Consider the following 18455-nt stretch of genomic DNA (forward strand, 5'->3'; position numbering starts at 1 on the left):
CGAATTCCCGATTATTCGTGCTTGAAAATGTCAATTGGGATATATAAATACAGTACAGCGTCGATTATCCGGGCAGCTCGGGACCGGACGGTTGCCGGTTAATCGATTTGCACGGATAATGGTCGAAGAAATGTCAAACGCATATAAAACATATGAAATTCACTAGTTTTATTATTAATTCACCTAGAATCAATCGATTAATCGTTAGTAGAAAATTATTTTAATATAACTGTAGGTTTAACAACTGTTCATGAATAAAAATGAATTTCGAAAATACCCCTAGACACTACCGAGCTGCACAAGAAACTGGTTACCCAATTGATTATCGCTGCAAACTTTCGCCGTACGTATGAACAGCTGTCAGATTTATGCGCACGGTTAAGCCGCCCGCCGATTAATCCGTCTCCGGATAATCGACGTTCCACTGTACCAGCAACATTCGTCGCATTTGACAACTGCCGTCGATCCTGGTTTTGTGCCTTTTTCTAAAGCCTCGATGCCCAATAGATCTACATGACGACACCTCCTTTCTACCCACTTTGGTTCAAATAAACATACAGCGAAAGGTTTTTTAAAATGACAAGGTGAAGTTGTTCAGAGCAAAATGACATTTCTCGACTTGACATAACCGTATTAATAAACGATGCGCAATCTCAGATTGCGCATATATTTATCGGTCAAATGCAAAGTGGGTTCATTATACAGGTGGGCTTATCCCGAACAATTTGACAGCCGTGTTGTAGAAAAATGAAAACGAAATGACAGGAGGGGATTCGATCATTTGTTGATGTATGCGTGTGAATTCCAATGGCTGTTTTGGATGATGTGTCGTAGTGTAGGTGAAAAACTACGTATCACAATCGAATCCCCTCCTGTCATTCGTTCGTCCAATATGGCCTTCCCGCCAAACCTATAGGCCCACCTAGTCCCTATACCCACTTTGGGTCAAATGAATCGGTTTGATCAAAGTGGGTAGAAAGGAGGTGTCGTCATGTAGAACAATTGGGCATCGAGGCTTTAGGCTGGAAATAGACGAACCGAGATCATCGCGGTACCGCGAAAATCGCGTATGACTTGAGCTGTCAATTATGTTATAAAATCTGACAGATAGGCGAGATAATCGCGGTTCGTGTATGGAAACATCCGAGGTCTGGTGACGATTGAATGTGCCAACAAGAAATATTTTTCTATCAATTTGCGAATCAAATTATTTATTTCACATAGTGTATGCAAAATAAAATACAAAACTCATTTCTCGACACGAGTTTTCACACAAATCCGCCAGAAAAAGTAAAAATAATCGGTTTGCGCTACCGCGAAAATCTCAGCAATACCGAAGTTGGGTATCTCTGCGAAACAGCAGGCGCGATTGGAGGCGCGGAAGATTTGACAGCTCTACTGTTATACAACTGTTATAAACAAGGCGCGAATTTCGCGGTACCGCGACGATCTCGGTTCGTCTATTTCCAGCCTTAGAAAAAAAGCACAAAACCAGATTGACGGCAGTTGTCAAATTCGACGGATGTTGCTGGTATGTGGATATGATATATGAATTGTTTTCGTTTAATAAACATTTGTTTAGCACTAAAAATTTGTATTTTGCATCCACACTCCATAAATCGGCATTTTACACGTTTTGATGCAGCTGCTGCCTGTAAACAAATATCGACGGCTGTTGTCAAACTGAATCTCAAAATGGCAATATGCCAAACGCTATGAAGACACCTTCTCTATATTCCACCTTGGGTTTGATATACAGTGGAGCGCCGTTTGTTCGGGTACCTTTTATCCGGTTGTCCGTTTATCCGTGCTGTTTAAAAATGACAGATGAATACATAGATGATATTGCGTGCTTAAGAGGATATTTGAAATAACGGTTACGAGAGCATTTTGTCATCACAAAATGCGCTATAATTCATGGCAAATTTCAAATATTCTCATCAGAAAAACATGAAGTTTATAAAACTGACTAGGAGTTACCAAAACATAATATCAATTCCAAAAACAAACCAGGATTTTGTTATAAAAACATACTTTGACTCATTATCCGTGTTATTCGACTATCCGTGCGAGGTCGAGTCCCGAAGAGCCCGGATAATCGGCGCTCCACTGTATTCGTTTTATCAAAACATATGTCATTTCACGTAGCCAACCCTGAGCTATAAACGTCATTTCCATACAATTTCAGATTGCGCCAAGATTGCGCATAAATTTTCAAGGTTATATTTTCGAGATATATAATTTTTTTTTTTGACAGATAAATATATCAAACTGATCCGTTTGACAGATAGATATATAAGCAATCTGAGATTGCACATCGTTTATTAATATGGAGATACAGCGAAAACGTTGCGCGCGACGACATTTCGCGCGGCAGAAAGTAGCTCAATTTTGCAAACAGAGTTACTCGTCTTAAACGACATATCTGCTTCATCCGAAATAATCGAATTATCAAGTTTTTTATGATAATGCCAAAAGCAGAAAAATAGATTTGAACACAATTGAACTCATTTTTTATGTTTTTAAACAAAAAGCATGCAGGTTGATTGGGCCAAATGAGCTACTTTGATCTACGCGCAGTGAAATTTTGAGATAATTTTTGTCATCTTTGGTTGTCGCTCTATGTCTATTTGAGTGGTTACACAACTATCTTCCAGTAACCGTTTAAATACACATACAGCGATAACGTCGCGCGCAACAGAAAGTAGCTCAATTTTGCAAACAGAGCACTCCCCGAGTGCCGCAAATTCACTAAACGACCACTAAACGGGTTCTAAACGACTCAAGCTCTCTACCTAAACGGAATATAGAAAGACGTCGTTTAGCAGACGGCAAACGACTCATGCATTCTAAAAATAGCAAAAAGTTGGTGGCACCATCTGTTTGTGGAATACCCAAACAGTGGAGCTTCCTCGCTTGGAGGAGAGATTTCTCATTTCCTCTGTACTGTTGTATGGTTTCGCATTGAAGTTATGCATCGCTAGAACTAGAACGGCGATACGATTGTTTAAATACTAAACTCCAATGTAAAGCACCAGCCCTGTAAGGAAGTGAGATTTGAATAATGGTCGATGGTGTTAATACCCACGTATCTGACTACACGACTATTCATGTAGATTTTTGCTCGAAAAGATTAAAGGCTATATACACACTTAAAAATATTTCACGACCTCGGTTAAAAAAACTGCCGAACCCAAGCGCCACAGATTAAGCTTAAACGACTGGAAAATTGAATATCCATAGAAAAAAAACGAAAGCTCCACAGCTTCATTGGTTTGATCAATAGATGGCGTATTACAACTCATCATTATATTGCTATCCTTTTCTTGCAATGTGTTTCGACAAGTTTCATCTTATCATGACCTATATAGCCTTCTAACTTTCCGAGCAAAAATCTATTTGAATGGTCGTGTGGTCAGATACGTGGGTATCAACACCAACGACCATTACTCAAATCTCGCTTGCTTCAGTGCTGGTGGTATCCATTGGAGTTTAGTATTTAAACAATCGTATCGCCGTTCTAGTTCTAGCGATGCATAACTTCAATGCGAAACCATACAACAGTACAGAGGAAATGATAAAGCTCTCCTCCAAGCGAGGAAGCTCAACTGGTTGGGTATCCCACAAACAGATGGCGCCACCAGCTTTTTTGCTATTTTTAGAATGCATGAGTCGTTTGCCGTCTGCTAAACGAAGTCTTTCTATATTCCGTTTAGGTAGAGTGCTTGAGTCGTTTAGAAGCCGTTTAGTGGTCGTTTAGTGGATTTGTGGCACTTGGGAAATCCGTCGGCTCTTTCGATTCTTGCTGATATGTCAGTTGAAAAAACCCAGTAGCCGAAAATCAGTACCATTTAAAACTGAAATATCAGTTAAATAAAAATTTGAACCGAAACTCGGCAACACAACATGCCGAGCACATACGTTAACACAGCTGTGAACGAGCTCATCCGTCAAAATAACCGAGATTTCAGCTTTACTATTTGGATTAGCCGAGGCTCGGTATTCTATATGTCATTCGCCATTCTGTTAATCTCGTGCTAATGAAACGAAAACCTTTCGGAGTGATGTAGTGCTGTAAAATAAAAAAATGTAAAAAAAAGTGAAAATGAGTCTCTCAGCGTGAAAAAAACGAGAATCAGTAGCGTGCGATTGAGCACAGGTATAGAGCAGGGTTGGTGCTAGGAAACTCCATCAGCGCACGCAACAGGTGCTCTTCAGAGCGTCGCTCGGAGCAGTCCCTATTTAAGGATCAGATGTGGAAGCTAATCCGGTTGGTTCAACCTTTGCCAGACCGTTCAGACTCCCAGGATTCATTTCCAGTCACCTACACGAGGTAAGTATCAACACTCGATCACAAGAAATCTAAAAAGGGTTCACTCAGACTTGTTTCACTCTGCCCGCTTTACAGAACCGTGCCTGTACCAGTGCCCGCTCCTTGTCCGGCTCATTTTCCTGTACCGGTACCACATCCAAACGCTGTGCCCCATCCGGTGGTTGAATCGGCGCCTGTCCCAACGCTTTCCATCACATCAAAAAAACCCATTTGTTACGCAAATAAAATCACTAAAATAAAAATAAAATGTTTTTATATTTAGCTGAAATCTCGATTTGCTCTAACCGAAAATCTCGGTTAAACGTAAACGTCAAAACAAAATGACATTAACCGAGATGTCGGCAACAGAAATTTAACCGAGATCTTTGCCGAGATCTCAGTTGTGCAGATCTCGGTAAAAATTAACAGAGATTCGGCAAAATTTTTTAAGAGTGTAGGTCATGATCAGATGAAACTTGTCGAAACACATTGCAAGAAAAGGACAGCAATATAGTGATAAGTTGAAATACGCCATCTTTAGAGCAAACCAATGAAACTATGGAGCTTTCGTTTTTTTATATGGTGTTATGTTTGTAACTTTTGCTACTTTATTACACGTATTATTAACATATAAAATAAATAATAAAACACAATACAGAACTGATACAACACACTTTAAAATGGTAGAAGTGCGGTGGCCGCGCACCAGCCGCACCGAGCGCCCCTGCCGAGAGCTCCTGCTCGATCGGCTCGCAAACACACTCTAACTGTGCGCTCGGCACACACTAAGCCTTGCGCTGCTTAGTGTGTGCGACAATGTGCGTGACACACTGTCGTCCCCCTGGACGTTGACCGGTGGCAGCGCAACTGCAACGGCAAGTCCAGGGGTCGGCACGGCTGCCCACAACATATGGATTTTTGATTTTCCAGTAGTTTAATCTTAATCTGTGGCGCTTGGCTCGTCTCGCGCGCCTTTTTGTTTCATCCGAAATAATCGAATTATCTAGATTTTTTACAAGCCAGATCAATGCCAAACGCAAAAAATAGCTTTGAACACATTTTAATCTATTTTTGTGTGTTTTCAAATATAAAAAAAGTTTATTGACTGAGTCATATGAGCTACCTTCATCTACACGGATCGAAATTTTGAGCTATTGTTCACTGAATAAAACAAAATAACACACTTTAATCCATGTTCTAATGTTTAATAAGAACCCGCAAAGTCCAAAATATATTTTTAAAGAATATTTAATCGAAAAAATTGGGTAGATAAATCCCTACCCGCAAATTTCCGTTAAATGCCTTCTAATCGCCTTGTAATCGCCGGCGAATTGAAGGCGATCAGCAGTGCATTTAGCAGTAATTAAATGCCTTTGAAATATGTCATTGAAAAATTTCGCTTTTAATTTGAAATTTGAAATTGAAACTGTCAAAAGAAAACCTTACAAGCGTCTTCAGCACTGCGCTGTTGTAGTGTTCCCAGATATGTGCGTGAGATTCGATAGCACGATTTACGTGTTATGTTCTCTTGCGTTAAGCTCTGAGCTATTTCACTTTATTAAAGATGGTCTGCATTATTCGGTTGTTAAAGACCAACTCGTTGAAAGGTATTAATATATCAAACTTATATCGATAACTTTAGTAAAAGGAGAAATGAGATACATATTTCTCCCATCCTGATTATGAAGGGTAAACATAGTCATTATTATGTTTTTTAAAAGGTGTTTTTAAAATTTTGCTTTACATAAATTTGGTTTGTTCTAATTATAGCAAGAAAATATTAATTTAAAAAGAAATGAACACAAAAAAAAGATCATAAAAATTAGGATTTGAACACACGCTTTCTCGGTTCGGAACCAAAAGCGTTGTCACTACTCTAGTTGGCAGTTACATTAGTGAGGGTGCAAAACCAGCATATAAACAAGCTAAGATGGTGGCAAGTTATCTGTTCTAGTTGAATCAAAAAGTTGAAAGATTTCGAAGAGATCCCGTTTCAGCCGTGAAAGTTTCGGTTGAAATCTTTATTCGCCTTCTAAGGCGACTAAGGCTTTAAATGCCTTCTGAATGCCTTCAAAGCCGTTTAATGCTGGTAGGGATTATATAAACAAATTTAATAAATGTAAACAAAGTTTGAATCCTGGGGATCTTACGTCAAGTGACGAATTGTCAAAATGCACTAGAGTCCACCACCTGACCGTATTAATCAAAGTGGGTATAGGGACTAGGTGGGCTTATAGGTTTGGCGGGAAGGCCATATTGGACGAACGAATGACAGGAGGGGATTCGATTGTGATACGTAGTTTTTCACCCACACTACGACACATCATCCAAAATAGCCATTGGAATTCACACGCATACATCAACAAATGATCGAATCCCCTCCTGTCATTTCGTTTTCATTTTTCTACAGTACGGCTGTCAATTTGTTCGGGATAAGCCCACCTGTATAATAAACCCACTTTGGTATTAATACACGATGCGCAATCTCAGATTGCGCATATACAGGCGGTCCCCGAGATACACGGTTAATGGGGACCGAAAACGGCCGCAAAATACCGCGTATCTCGAATTTCCACGCAAGTCGAATCTCGTGATTTCCAGCTAAAATATCACAAATTTTCGTGTAATTTTGTAAGTAGGGGGCGGTTTTAGTCACTTTATGAATTATTTGATATGATTCTGACTGAATATAACCGTTTTAAACCTTTTGAAATAGTTTTAAACATTGGATCAAAACGGAAATTATTTGGCAATTTGCAATTGATGTGTCAAATCAGTACAATTTGCTCAAAGAATTGTCAAATTTAGAAATCCGCGTATCTCCGAATCCGCGTATAAGAGGTACCGTGTATCTCGGGGACCGCCTGTATTCGTTTTATCAAAACATAAGTCATTTCGCGTAGCCAACCCTGAGCTTTAAACGTCATTTCCATACATTTTCAGATTGCGCGAAGATTGCGCATAAATTTTCAAGATTATATGTCCGAGGTATATAAATTTTTTTTGACAGATAAATATATCAAACCGACCCGTTTGACAGATAAATATATGCGCAATCTGAGATTGCGCATCGTCTATTGCTACGGTGATATTTATAAATCCACCTTGATATTTCACCTCATGTAGCCGCGCGGTTACTCGCAAGATTTTAAATTTCGTGCATAATCAAATCATCAAATATTTTGTTAATATATCTCATTTTTTCTATAAAACCAATAAACACAAAAAAATGCACATAATAACAAAGAAATCTGTTTTATTTGCTAAGCTTTGTGTGCGGAAACCAATGGTTAACGGTTTTAAAATGACGTAAAGTCCTTCAACTATGGCGACCCCCCAAAGGCCCTAATCCACCACCTGATATTTTTAATCCACCTTGCTGGGTAGGGTTCCAGTTTACGCCAAAGTTTACGCATCGTGTGACGTCCGTAGGACAAAAATCAAATTGGTTTGAATTTGGCCGGAAAAAAAAGTTGCACTAGCTGTTAAAATCCGTACCAGCCAGCAACAATGTTGCGCGCAACAAGATTAGACCACTGCCTTTTACGGTAAGAGGACACCTCCTCTATATTCCACCTTGACCTTCTCTATACATACACCTTGTTCTTATACCTGATATTTTTAATCCACCTTACCCGCAACGACTTCCAAGGCGCTGTCACTATACACGTGCGAAAATTGTTGAAGCTCTCAGACTTAAATATCGGGAGGTTTCTCTATGATTTTAAATATCATGAAAACGTAAAGAATGGCGAGTATAGTTTCGATTGAGACCAATGCTGAACATTCAACTATTCTTGGAAAGAGGTAAGCTACTCATCAGATTGACGAATTTAAGGTTAATTTTTGAATTTACTTACTAGATTAGGATACTGTGAAGCTTGTACTGCCAATGCGGCCAAATACACTTGTCCTCGTTGTGATGTAAAAACATGTAGCATGGAGTGTCTGAATATTCATAAAACAGAACTGAAATGTAATGGCATTCGAGACCGCACACAATACATTCCGCTAGTGAAAATGACCAAAATGGATCTAATGAACGATTATTACTTTTTGGAAGATTGTACGAAATTCGTTCAGGACCGTAAACGTGATCAAAGGAAGCGTTTCACTTATCACAAAAAAAATCTTCCAATTCACATGATGCGTCTTCAACAAGCTGCTTTGGATCGCGGGATTGTACTAAAGTTTATGTTTCAAAATTTTAGCAAACGGCAAAAAAATACATCCTTTTTGGATTTTAAAACTGAAAAAATATTTTGGCGTATCGAATGGTGTTTCCCCCAGACCAATGAAAACTATGTGTATATTGACAAACATATTTGCGAAGATTCAAAACTTTGTGACATAGTAGACACATATTTACAACCCTCATCGAAACACATCGTCCCCGGTGTCGACAAACTGGCAAATTATCAAGCACGAGGCGTAGCAGGAGTCTCATTACTTCTTAAAGCGGAAGGAGTTAAACAAAGTTACGATCGAGTATCATTGCTGAACATTCACGATACGTTGCGCGATTCTTTACGGGGTAAAACTATTGTGGAATATCCGACAATTTATGTGGTGCTTAATGATCAGCTGGACCAGTTCAACATCATCGATAGTGATGATGATCTGAAAGACGAAATATGTCATATCAACCATACTCTTCATATATGTGCAAGTGGAGTGCAACCTTATAATGATGGAAGTTTGAGTAATGCGAAAAATGAACGCAAGAACCTTAGCAAGAGGATAAATTTTTTCAGTTTTGAAATGTTGCAGAATGACTCTTCAGATTCAGACGATACAACATTGAATGAGAATAGCATTTCAAAACGATTTAAATCGTAACCAATTGATTTAAAAAAAATCTAACTGTAGTACAATTACATCTAATTCATAACGATTAGAATTGATTTTTTGGTGATATAATTGATCCTAAATCATCTTAGTTTGTTTCCAATTATGACATCCATTGTGTGAACTGTGTGTTCCACTCATTTTACACAATAATCGTAATCAGTATAGGTCTGTCATAAATAATTGAATCTGAAACTGAATTACAGTCTGCTCCCAAGTTACGCGGTTTCTGTGTTCCCGACGAATCCGCGTAACTCGAATATTCGTGTAAGTCGAATTTAACGTTTATGACTAATAAACTATTGATTACTCGGAGGTTTTGATCTAATTTAGTACTTTTATACAATTTATCATTTATTTTATATGATTCGTGCAGAAAATTCTAATATTTCTGGCTTTTACGCGGTTTCAATTTGTTAGCAAAAATGCAATTTATACCGAACTTGAAGCAAATTGTACTGATTTGACATTTAATCCGTCAAATTTAGAAATCCGCGTAAGTCGAGAACCGTGTAACTCGGGAACAGACTGTATACGATATTGTCCGCTACTAATGTTCCCGCAACATTTTCATACACTCGGGCCTGAAGAGAACAGCCAACGTATTTCATATGTTTGAGATGGATAAAACCACAATATTCTTATTATTTGTCATTTCATTGTTGTTACAAAAATATTATGTATATTTCATGAATTAATGTAATGAATGAATGTAAATATGATGAATAATGGCCAGAAATACTGATTTGTAAACCTATTCATTTAAACTAATTAGGCCGGTCTCGTGGTACAGACTCGTACGGATTAACAACATGCCCGTCATGGGTTCAAGCTCTGAATGGACCGTGCCGCCATACGTAGGACTGACTATCCTGCTATGGGGGTAACACATAAGTCACTGAATTTTGCCCCGATTTCCCCTATGTATTTTAGGGACAACCTGATCTTTGTAATATGAGCATACTCAGATTGTTTAGCAAGGAATCTGCGGCTTTACATCACTCTGAAAATATTTGTTTATAAACGTTGTAGAAATATAAAGAATTCATTTGTATTTACATAGTAATAAAAAAAAAACATCAACAAGTCTGAGTTATCATTCTTTTAATATCACTTATATTATACAACACATAGCTTGAATGACATATAAATTACTATCAAATGACCCAAAAATATAACACAAACAAAATTAAAATTATTCCAGCTACTGCTCCCTTGACGTACAGCGATTTGCGGTTCAAATATGAAGCATCCTTCTTGTACTTCTGAGAGAGCATCGATAAATTTTGTGTTTTGGTATCCAGTTCAGATAGAACAGTCCCGCGTTGCAAAACATCATCAATATTTTGTACCTAGACGATCAATCAATTAGAAAATTGAAATTTCGTTGTTAGGGCCGTGGCAATGTTGACCCGATGCGATTTTATGGAACAAGAACTATATGGAATTTGACAGGTAACGTCGGTCGTGCGATTTCATCGTACGACGGAATCAACTTTTTTTATTCCGTCGGATCGGAATCCCATTTTATCTGTGAACTTAATGATGTAGGATCAATAAATTTTTTAAATGGTTTAATTATTAAGATCATCCAAATAATTGCAAAGTAACCCAAAATAGCGTTTGAAAGCAGCGTCCGAGAAGATCACATCCGATAAGCGTTGCCACGGCCCTTACAGGAACATGTGTTTAAAATTGTTTATGTACGTACCATAATCCTTTGCACATCTTGTAACTGATTATTTATAGCATTTATATTTCTCCTACGATCTGTTAGGTTTTTCCGGGCTTTCTGGATATAAATATCAAATTCAATAAAAGCGTACGGTCTAGTCACTGTATTTACTCTCCTTCCATAGTTACTGTGAAATTCCTGGGCGATATCTTCCAGATATGTGAAAGCGATTCGTTTCGAAAACACCTTGTCGCACATAACTAAATAGCAAACATCATGTTCGATCAAATAACTAAAACGAATGTTAATTACTAGGTTTAAGTTCCCCGAAACTGAAATATATTAAAAAACTCACTGAAACAAATAAGGCCCGGTTTCTATGCTGCATCGGGTTGGTGAGTTGGGTCCCAGTTTTCGAAACAGCAATTTAGCTTGATTTTGATACTCCAATATGCTTCGGCCGGACTGCAATACAACGAACGAATCTGATAAATAAATGACACAATAATCCATTAATATTTCAGACTACCTGCTCATCTTCCTGCATAGTTCCCACGAGCGGAAGGCCATCTACAAAGCGTGCAATCATCGTCATGAGGGCCATTCTCTAGAATTAATCACTACAGGTGTTTTGCACTCAAACCAAAATATAATATAAGGTAACATCCACGTCACCTGAAAAACAAATCAATCTACAGATGACACAGCGAACCAATCAAGGTGCATTTAGAAGATTAGGTGGTAGAACCCAAGGACTGTGTAGGAACGAGGTCATTTTAGCCAAAATAGAATTGGCCCAAGGTGGATTTAAAAATATCAGGTGGTGGACTCTAGTGCATTTTGACAATTCGTCACTTGACGTAAGATCCCCAGGATTCAAACTTTGTTTACATTTATTAAATTTGTTCATATAATTAATCTACCCAATTTTTTCGATTAAATATTAATAAAAATATTTTGGATAATTATTTTGGACTTCGCGAGTTCTTATTTAACATTAAAACATGGATTAAAGTGTGTTATTTTGTGTTATTCCGTGAATTTATTCTATAATTCATTGTGTTTTCGACATTTTTGATGATAAAAATTAAGAAAGCATTATTTTTTTTCAATTTTCACATTAATTCCTCATTATTTACGACCCGCATGGACAATTTACGTGAGATTACAACTCTCACTCACATGATTTTACATTTCATGCATAAAAAAAATCATCAAATCTTTTGTTAATATATCTCATTTTTTCGATAAAATCAATAGAAACACAAAATTGCACGTAGTAACAAAGAAATCTGTTCTATTTGCTAAGCTTTGTGTGCGGAAACCAATGGTTAACGGTTTTAAAACGACGTAAAGTCCCTCAACTATGGCGACCCCCCAAAGGCCCTAATCCACCACCTGATATAATTAATCCACCTTGGTGGAATATAGAGGAGGTGTCTTCTTAGCGTTTGGCATGTTGCCATTTTGAGATTCAGTTTGACAACAGTCGTCGATATTTGTTTACAGGCAGCAGCCGCAATATCACGTGAAAAATGCCGATTTATAAAGTGTGGATGCAAAATACAAGTTGTTAGTGATATACAAATATTTTTTAATGGAAAACAATTCATTTATCATATCCGTATACCAGCAACATTCTTCGCATTTGACAACTGCCGTAAATCCTGGTTTTGTATTTTTTTCTAAAGCCTTGATTACCAAATGTTCTGTATAACGACTCCTTTTTACCCACTTTGTTTCCTACACAGTCCTTGACCTACCCAGTCTAATAGGGCCATCAATAGTAAATCTTGGGATAAGCCTGCATATGGTGTTAAAATGATCATATTACAGGGAATGTTCATGGGAATAACATGTTGATAAGAGAATTTTGATAAGAGGAAGTCGAAAAAACATAACACATTTACAAGATTCAAAGATTTTACGAGCTCTGTCGAATCAATCGTTAATCATATAATGCGTCTGGAATTTTAAACTCGATTATAATAGGTTGTTTCTATTGCTATAGCTAAATACATAATCACTACATTTCATGTTCCGTATTGCTGATTTTACTGTGAGGTGGAGAAAAATGATGAATAAATTTACATGTGAAACGGCTTCGATTTCTTTGTTGCATGTTTCTAGCGTTAAATCGCACCTATTGTCAACAATGAAAGGTTCCAACGTTGCATCTACTCTAGACGAGAGCTACGAGGTAAGCATTATCTTGAGGATTTAAAAGTACGTATTATAAAGTATGTTCTTGTTACAGAATGCAATTTCTTCATTAAACTCATTACAATCCAACTCCAGCGTTCTTCAAGATTCAATTCTTCGAAAACATAGTGAAGACAATAAGCATATAAACGACACGCTCAAGTATTTGTTGCGTATTGGTGTTTCCATGGATCATTTGAACCAACTTCCTGTGATACACGTGTCTGGAACAAAGGGAAAGGTAATACTCTATGTTATGTGCTTTCCAATCTTATCTTAATGATTGTGATGCTTTCATGTGTCATCAACACAGGGATCTACTTGTGCTATGATAGAATCAATTTTGAGGTCAAATGGTTATCGTACCGGATTTTTTAGTTCGCCGCATCTAGTTTCGGTTAAAGAACGTGTTCGACTTAACGGAATGCCTCTATCGAGTGATAAATTTCGTTTATATTTTTGGAAAATTTATAAACAATTACTTGCATATCGAGAGCATAGCAGAGATATGCCGTCATATTTTTGTTTCTTGACAATTTTGGCCTTGGATGTGTTTCTACGAGAAAGTGTTGATGTATGCGTCATTGAGGTGGGCATCGGAGGTAGATATGACTGTACGAATGTTTTACCTAAAACTGGTACCGTAGGTATAACTTCGCTTGGTTTGGAGCACACAAAACTGCTGGGCAATACATTAGAAGAAATTGCATGGCAGAAAGCTGGTATAATAAAACGTGGCTCTGATGTGTTTTCAGTTGTTCAACCCTCTGAGTGTATGGAAATTATAAGGGAAGAATGTCGTAAGTTAAAGGTTTGTTTCATGACCAAATGATAACCGAATCACATTCCTACAATACATTTTTGTTGTAATTTTTTTTTAATTTAACAGGCAAATCTGTTCGTCGTACCATCAGAATTAAAAGCATACCAGTGGGCTAAGAAACCAGAATTGGTTAACGAATCGTGTGATATCCTTGATATTCTTGAATTGAACACCTCATTAGCTATTCAGATAGCTACAAATTGGATGAACAAGAATATTTCCGAAATATCACAAGAAAACATAACATCAATTGTTACAAAACAAACAGTGGAAGGCATTGACCGCTGTTTCTGGCCGGGAAGGTTGCAGAGGATACTGTATGATACAAAAAAGACACTTTATCTCGATGGAGCTCATACCTTAGAAAGCATACATTTATGTGCCCGATGGTATAATATGAAATCCCATAGGTAAGGTTGCAAATTGAGCATCAAAGATAAAAATTTCATAATGTTTTTTAACGTTTTCAGCCAATACAAACGACTTCTGATTTTTAATACCACAGGAGACAGAGACTCAGCAAAGCTACTTTCTACTCTTTCGTCTATGATCAAATTCGACGCTGCATTTTTTACTCCTAGTGTTCCTCGCGATACAGTGACGTGCGTAGATGCTATGAATCATAATTTTCCATTCGAGCTTCAATTACAGCGGTGCAGGCAAAATTATGAATATTGGAGTCAGACAATTCAACATAAAGAGGGTTTCCTACATGAATCAATTGAATCTGTTTTCAAGCAAATCGATGAAGACTTTGTATTTAAAGGTGAAACCTGCGATATTTTAATTACTGGTTCGATTCATTTGATAGGAGCCGCATTCGTAGCTCTAAATTTAGAGAGATTTATGTGTACATCTACTACGCAATGAAACTCTTGTGGTAACGAATGAAATCAAACAATCGTTAGATACTAAATTAAGCAAGAAATAATCATCCGATTTCAGTGAATAACATGATTTCTGCACAAAAGAAGGGAAAAATCGAGAAATGCAGTAACACAACAATCATCGGACGCCCCAGCATCCTTGCCCAAATAAAGGCCTTATTAGACAGAGGAAAATACTGTCATTTCTCGATCGGCATGTATCTGTCAAAATTAGACTTAGGCACGAAAAGACCTCTCGAACGTCTAATAAGGCAGGATAATTTTTCTGTCACCTTTCACATTAAATTTAATTTTTCGATTATCTTGGCTTTATCCGAAATAATCATTCGTTGCTTCCCATTTTTGTTGTTTTTATTCATCATTATCAAGAAATTCAATACGCTCTAACGACATAGGTGTCTTTTCCGTTTTAAGTTGGTAGGCTGAAATTTCAGCCTGTCAGGCCCGTGTCTGTGCTCCATCGGATGCGATTTTATCGGAAGGTCTGTCAAAATTTAAGGCTGGAAATAGACGAACCGAGATCATCGCGGTACCGCGAAAATCGCGTATGACTTGAGCTGTCAATTCTGTTATAAAATTGACAGATAGGCGAGATAATCGCGGTTCGTGTATGGAACCATCCGAGGTCTGGTGACGATTGAATGTGCCAAGAAGAAATATTTTTTATCAATTTGCGAATCTAATTATTTATTTCACATAGTTTATGCAAAATAAAATACAAAACTCATTTCTCGACACGAGTCTTCACACAAATCCGCCAGAAAAAGTAAAAACATTCGGTTCGCGCTACCGCGAAAATCTCAGGAATACCGAAGTTGGGTATCTCTGCGAAACAGCAGGCGCGATCGGAGGCGCGGAAGATTTGACAGCCCAACTGTTCTACAACTGTTATAAACAAGGCGCGAATTTCGCGGTACCGCGACGATCTCGGCTCGTCTATTTCCAGCCTAATATGGAATTTGACAGATAACGTCGGACGTGCGATTTCGTCGTACGACAGAATTAAAAATAAAATATTTCGTCGGACGCCGCATCCGATGTTATCTGTCAAACTAAATGTGTGACATTTTTGAAGGAACAACCACAAACTAATTTTTCATAATTGTTAAATTATTAAAATCATCAAATACAGTAGAACGTCGATTATCCGGGGGCGGATAAACCGGTGGGCGGCTTAACCGTGCGCATAAATGTGACAGCTGTTCAAATATACGGCGAAAATTTGCAGCGATAGTCAAGTGGGCAACCAGTTTGTTGTGCAGCTCTGTAGTGTCTAGTGGTATTTACGAAATTCATTTTTGTTCATGAACAGTTGTTAAACCTATAGTTATTGATTAAATAATATTCTACGAACGATTAATCGATTGATTCAAGGCGTATTAATCATAAAACTAGTGAATTTTATAATTTTTATATGAATTTGACATTTCTTGGACGATTATCCGTGCAAATCGGTTAACCGGCAATCTTCCGGTCCCGAGCTGCCCGGATAATCGACTTTATACTGTAATAGCAATATGAATCGAAAAAGCGTTTGACAGCACGTGCGATAAAATCGCATGCGACAAAGCACACCCTACCCGCAAATTTCGGTTAAATGCCTTCTAATCGCCTTGTAATCGCCGGCGAATTGAAGGCGATCAGCAGTGCATTTAGCAGTAATAAAATGCCTTTGAAATATGCCAATGAAAAATTTCGCTTTTTATTTGAAATTGCAACTGTCAAAAGAAAACCTTACAAGCGTCTTCAGCACTGCACTGTTGTAGTGTTCCCAGATATGAGCGTGAGATTCGATAGCACGATTTACGTGTTATGTTCTCTTGCGTTAAGCTCTGAGCTATTTCACTTTATTAAAGATGGTCTGCATTATTCGGTTGTTGAAGACCAACCCGTTGAAAGGTGTTAATATATCAAACTCATTTCGATAACTCTAATAAAAGGAGAAATTAAATACATATTTCTCCCATCCTAATAATGAAGGGTGAACATAGTGTAATCATTATGATTTTTAAAAAGGTATTATTTTAATTTTGCCTCACAAAAATTTTGTTTATATTAATTATAGCAAGAAAATATTAATACAAAAAGAAATAAGCACAGGAAAAAGATCATAAAAATCAGGATTTGAACACACGCTTTCTCGGTTTGGAACCAAAAGCATTGTCACTGTTCTATTTGGCAGTTACTTTAGTAAGGGTGCAAAACCAGTATATAAACAAGCGAAGATGGCGGCAAGCTATCTGTTCTCGTTGAATCAAAAAGTTGAAATATTTCGAAGAGAACCCGTTACAGCCTTGAAAGTTTCGGTTGAAATCTGTATTCGCCTTCTAAGGCGACTAAGGCCTTAAATGCCTTCTGAATGCCTTCAAAGCCGTTTAATGTTGGTAGGGCAGACAAGGCCCTCAGCTGTTTGAATCCCGCTGCGCAAATTCGAGCAGTTTCCTGCGCAGGAAATGTACCAAATCCTGCGCTGGCCAGCCCCGCTGTGCAAAGCGATGGAAGAAATCATGGCGTTATGAGAATTTTATCATGCCTTCCTTTTCTCTCCAACGGCAAATTTGTCAAGCAGCCACCCGCTGCGCAAAGCGATCGAAAACTTCTCATACTCGAACTGCAAACATATTTCACAGCGCATGGTTGTGAAATATTTCGCAATATTTCGCAAAATTGTTCGCTAAATTTATAAATGAAATATTTCGAAATTTTCAGCGCTGAAATTTTTGGATTGATATATTTCTTCGATCGGAATCTAAGCGTTTTCCCTGACATTTCTGCTCGCTTTTTCGATCGATTTTGGCAGAAAGCGATCGAAAATCCGAGCTACAAAACTGCTCGATTTTGTCGTGCGGGCAGTCGAGCTACCCGTCCCTGGCTCCGCCTCATACCCTTCGCCTGAGCGCGCTGTCGAAGGTTTGGATGTGTTGGTGCGTCAGACGGCCAATCGCTGTCAGCCGTCGTCCGTGCTTTTTCCCTCCATAGCGCTATCTCTTTCTCGCGTGTGGACAACCCAGGTGACAACTGTTCTACATTTTTAGCTTAAACTCCTCGTGAACAGCTCGATTTAACCCATTGCCTCATATAAACGCTTGAAAACATGGATGTGTGAGTGAACAACGATGTGTTGAAGCGTTGAAATTTATGTCAGAACTTCGGTAGAAGCTGGGCAAACAGGAAGCTTGCAGTTTCGTCCTCGGTGATAAACAACCAAAACACTGAGTAAGAAGAATTAAACGATCTATCTAGGAGTATCAGAATAGCGGGGAAATGAATGTACCAACAAATCAACGTGAAAGAGTGTTTTTTAATAAACTTTTTGTTTCATACGGATTGAAGAGTACACATGTTTTGTTTTGGGCCGGTAGCTTGTGCACAACGTGATGACAATTCTCAAAATGCCACCAGAAAAAACGCTTCCAACTGACGTTTCAACTGTTATAATAAGCTTAAACTCTGCAATATCGCTTGCTCTTTAAGCCAGTTTTAAGCCTGCTCTTTAAGCTTCCAGCAACTCGAAAAACGCTAACAATCTGCTCGAAAAAGTGTTAAGCATTTAGCATAACTTTGTTACCCAAAGCTTTTGCTATCGTATGGTGTAGATTGCACAGATATGCTGTGCCGTCTGCGCATGGGTGTGAGTGTGCGTGTGTGTGCAAAACTGTCGCCAAATGTGTTTTCTTCCGAAATGTTATGATCCATCGGCCAAAGAAA

At 38.1% G+C, this 18455-nt stretch overlaps 3 protein-coding genes across 7 annotated transcripts; 2 read left to right on the top strand and 1 right to left on the bottom strand.

Moving 5' to 3' along the window:
• The first annotated feature begins 7844 nt into the window (after nucleotides 1–7844).
• Nucleotides 7845–9488, top strand: LOC1275380 (box C/D snoRNA protein 1). Its single transcript, XM_314623.3, has 3 exons — nucleotides 7845–7860; nucleotides 7965–8119; nucleotides 8176–9488. The coding sequence occupies exons 2-3, from the start codon at nucleotides 8061–8063 to the stop codon at nucleotides 9149–9151; spliced, it is 1035 nt and encodes a 344-aa protein (XP_314623.3). The 5' UTR covers nucleotides 7845–7860; nucleotides 7965–8060; the 3' UTR covers nucleotides 9152–9488.
• Nucleotides 9489–10247: 759 nt separating this feature from the next.
• LOC1269056 (vesicle-trafficking protein SEC22b-B) lies at nucleotides 10248–11566 on the bottom strand. Of its 2 annotated transcripts, XM_307637.5 has the most exons (4): nucleotides 11365–11566; nucleotides 11191–11300; nucleotides 10872–11127; nucleotides 10248–10512 (listed from the first exon to the last, which is right to left on the bottom strand). In XM_307637.5, exons 1-4 carry the CDS (start codon nucleotides 11437–11439, stop codon nucleotides 10318–10320), a joined length of 636 nt encoding a protein of 211 aa, XP_307637.2. In that variant the 5' UTR covers nucleotides 11440–11566; the 3' UTR covers nucleotides 10248–10317. The 2 variants fall into 2 exon arrangements, with proteins under 2 accessions (XP_307637.2, XP_061507728.1); XM_061651744.1 differs by lacking the exon at nucleotides 10872–11127 and having other exon boundaries at nucleotides 10316–10512; nucleotides 11365–11554.
• A 693-nt stretch (nucleotides 11567–12259) lies between these two features.
• LOC1275381 (folylpolyglutamate synthase, mitochondrial) lies at nucleotides 12260–14937 on the top strand. Of its 4 annotated transcripts, none has more exons than XM_061651734.1 (6): nucleotides 12260–12407; nucleotides 12966–13035; nucleotides 13093–13278; nucleotides 13351–13848; nucleotides 13927–14270; nucleotides 14331–14937. In XM_061651734.1, exons 2-6 carry the CDS (start codon nucleotides 12991–12993, stop codon nucleotides 14728–14730), a joined length of 1473 nt encoding a protein of 490 aa, XP_061507718.1. In that variant the 5' UTR covers nucleotides 12260–12407; nucleotides 12966–12990; the 3' UTR covers nucleotides 14731–14937. The 4 variants fall into 4 exon arrangements, with proteins under 4 accessions (XP_061507718.1, XP_558004.3, XP_061507721.1 ...); XM_558004.4 differs by having other exon boundaries at nucleotides 12299–12407; nucleotides 12847–13035; XM_061651735.1 differs by lacking the exon at nucleotides 12260–12407 and adding an exon at nucleotides 12445–12495.
• The last annotated feature ends 3518 nt before the right edge of the window (nucleotides 14938–18455 follow it).

The sequence above is a fragment of the Anopheles gambiae genome, chromosome 2, assembly GCF_943734735.2.
Source record: "Anopheles gambiae chromosome 2, idAnoGambNW_F1_1, whole genome shotgun sequence".
Lineage (NCBI taxonomy): Eukaryota > Metazoa > Arthropoda > Insecta > Diptera > Culicidae > Anopheles > Anopheles gambiae.

Bases quoted from the DNA above. Each gene is read 5' to 3' on its own strand.
- LOC1275380 (XM_314623.3), top strand. From the start codon at position 8,061: ATGGCGAGTATAGTTTCGATTGAGACCAATGCTGAACATTCAACTATT. The intron at 8,120-8,175 runs GTAAGCTACTCA...TTTACTTACTAG, and splicing joins TCAACTATTCTTGGAAAGAG to ATTAGGATACTGTGAAGCTT.
- LOC1269056 (XM_307637.5), bottom strand. From the start codon at position 11,439: ATGGCCCTCATGACGATGATTGCACGCTTTGTAGATGGCCTTCCGCTC. The intron at 11,128-11,190 runs GTGAGTTTTTTA...CATTCGTTTTAG, and splicing joins ACCGGGCCTTATTTGTTTCA to TTATTTGATCGAACATGATG. The intron at 10,513-10,871 runs GTACGTACATAA...TTGATCGTCTAG, and splicing joins AAGATGTGCAAAGGATTATG to GTACAAAATATTGATGATGT.
- LOC1275381 (XM_558004.4), top strand. From the start codon at position 12,871: ATGTTCCGTATTGCTGATTTTACTGTGAGGTGGAGAAAAATGATGAAT. The intron at 13,036-13,092 runs GTAAGCATTATC...TTCTTGTTACAG, and splicing joins CTCTAGACGAGAGCTACGAG to AATGCAATTTCTTCATTAAA. The intron at 13,279-13,350 runs GTAATACTCTAT...TCATCAACACAG, and splicing joins TGTCTGGAACAAAGGGAAAG to GGATCTACTTGTGCTATGAT.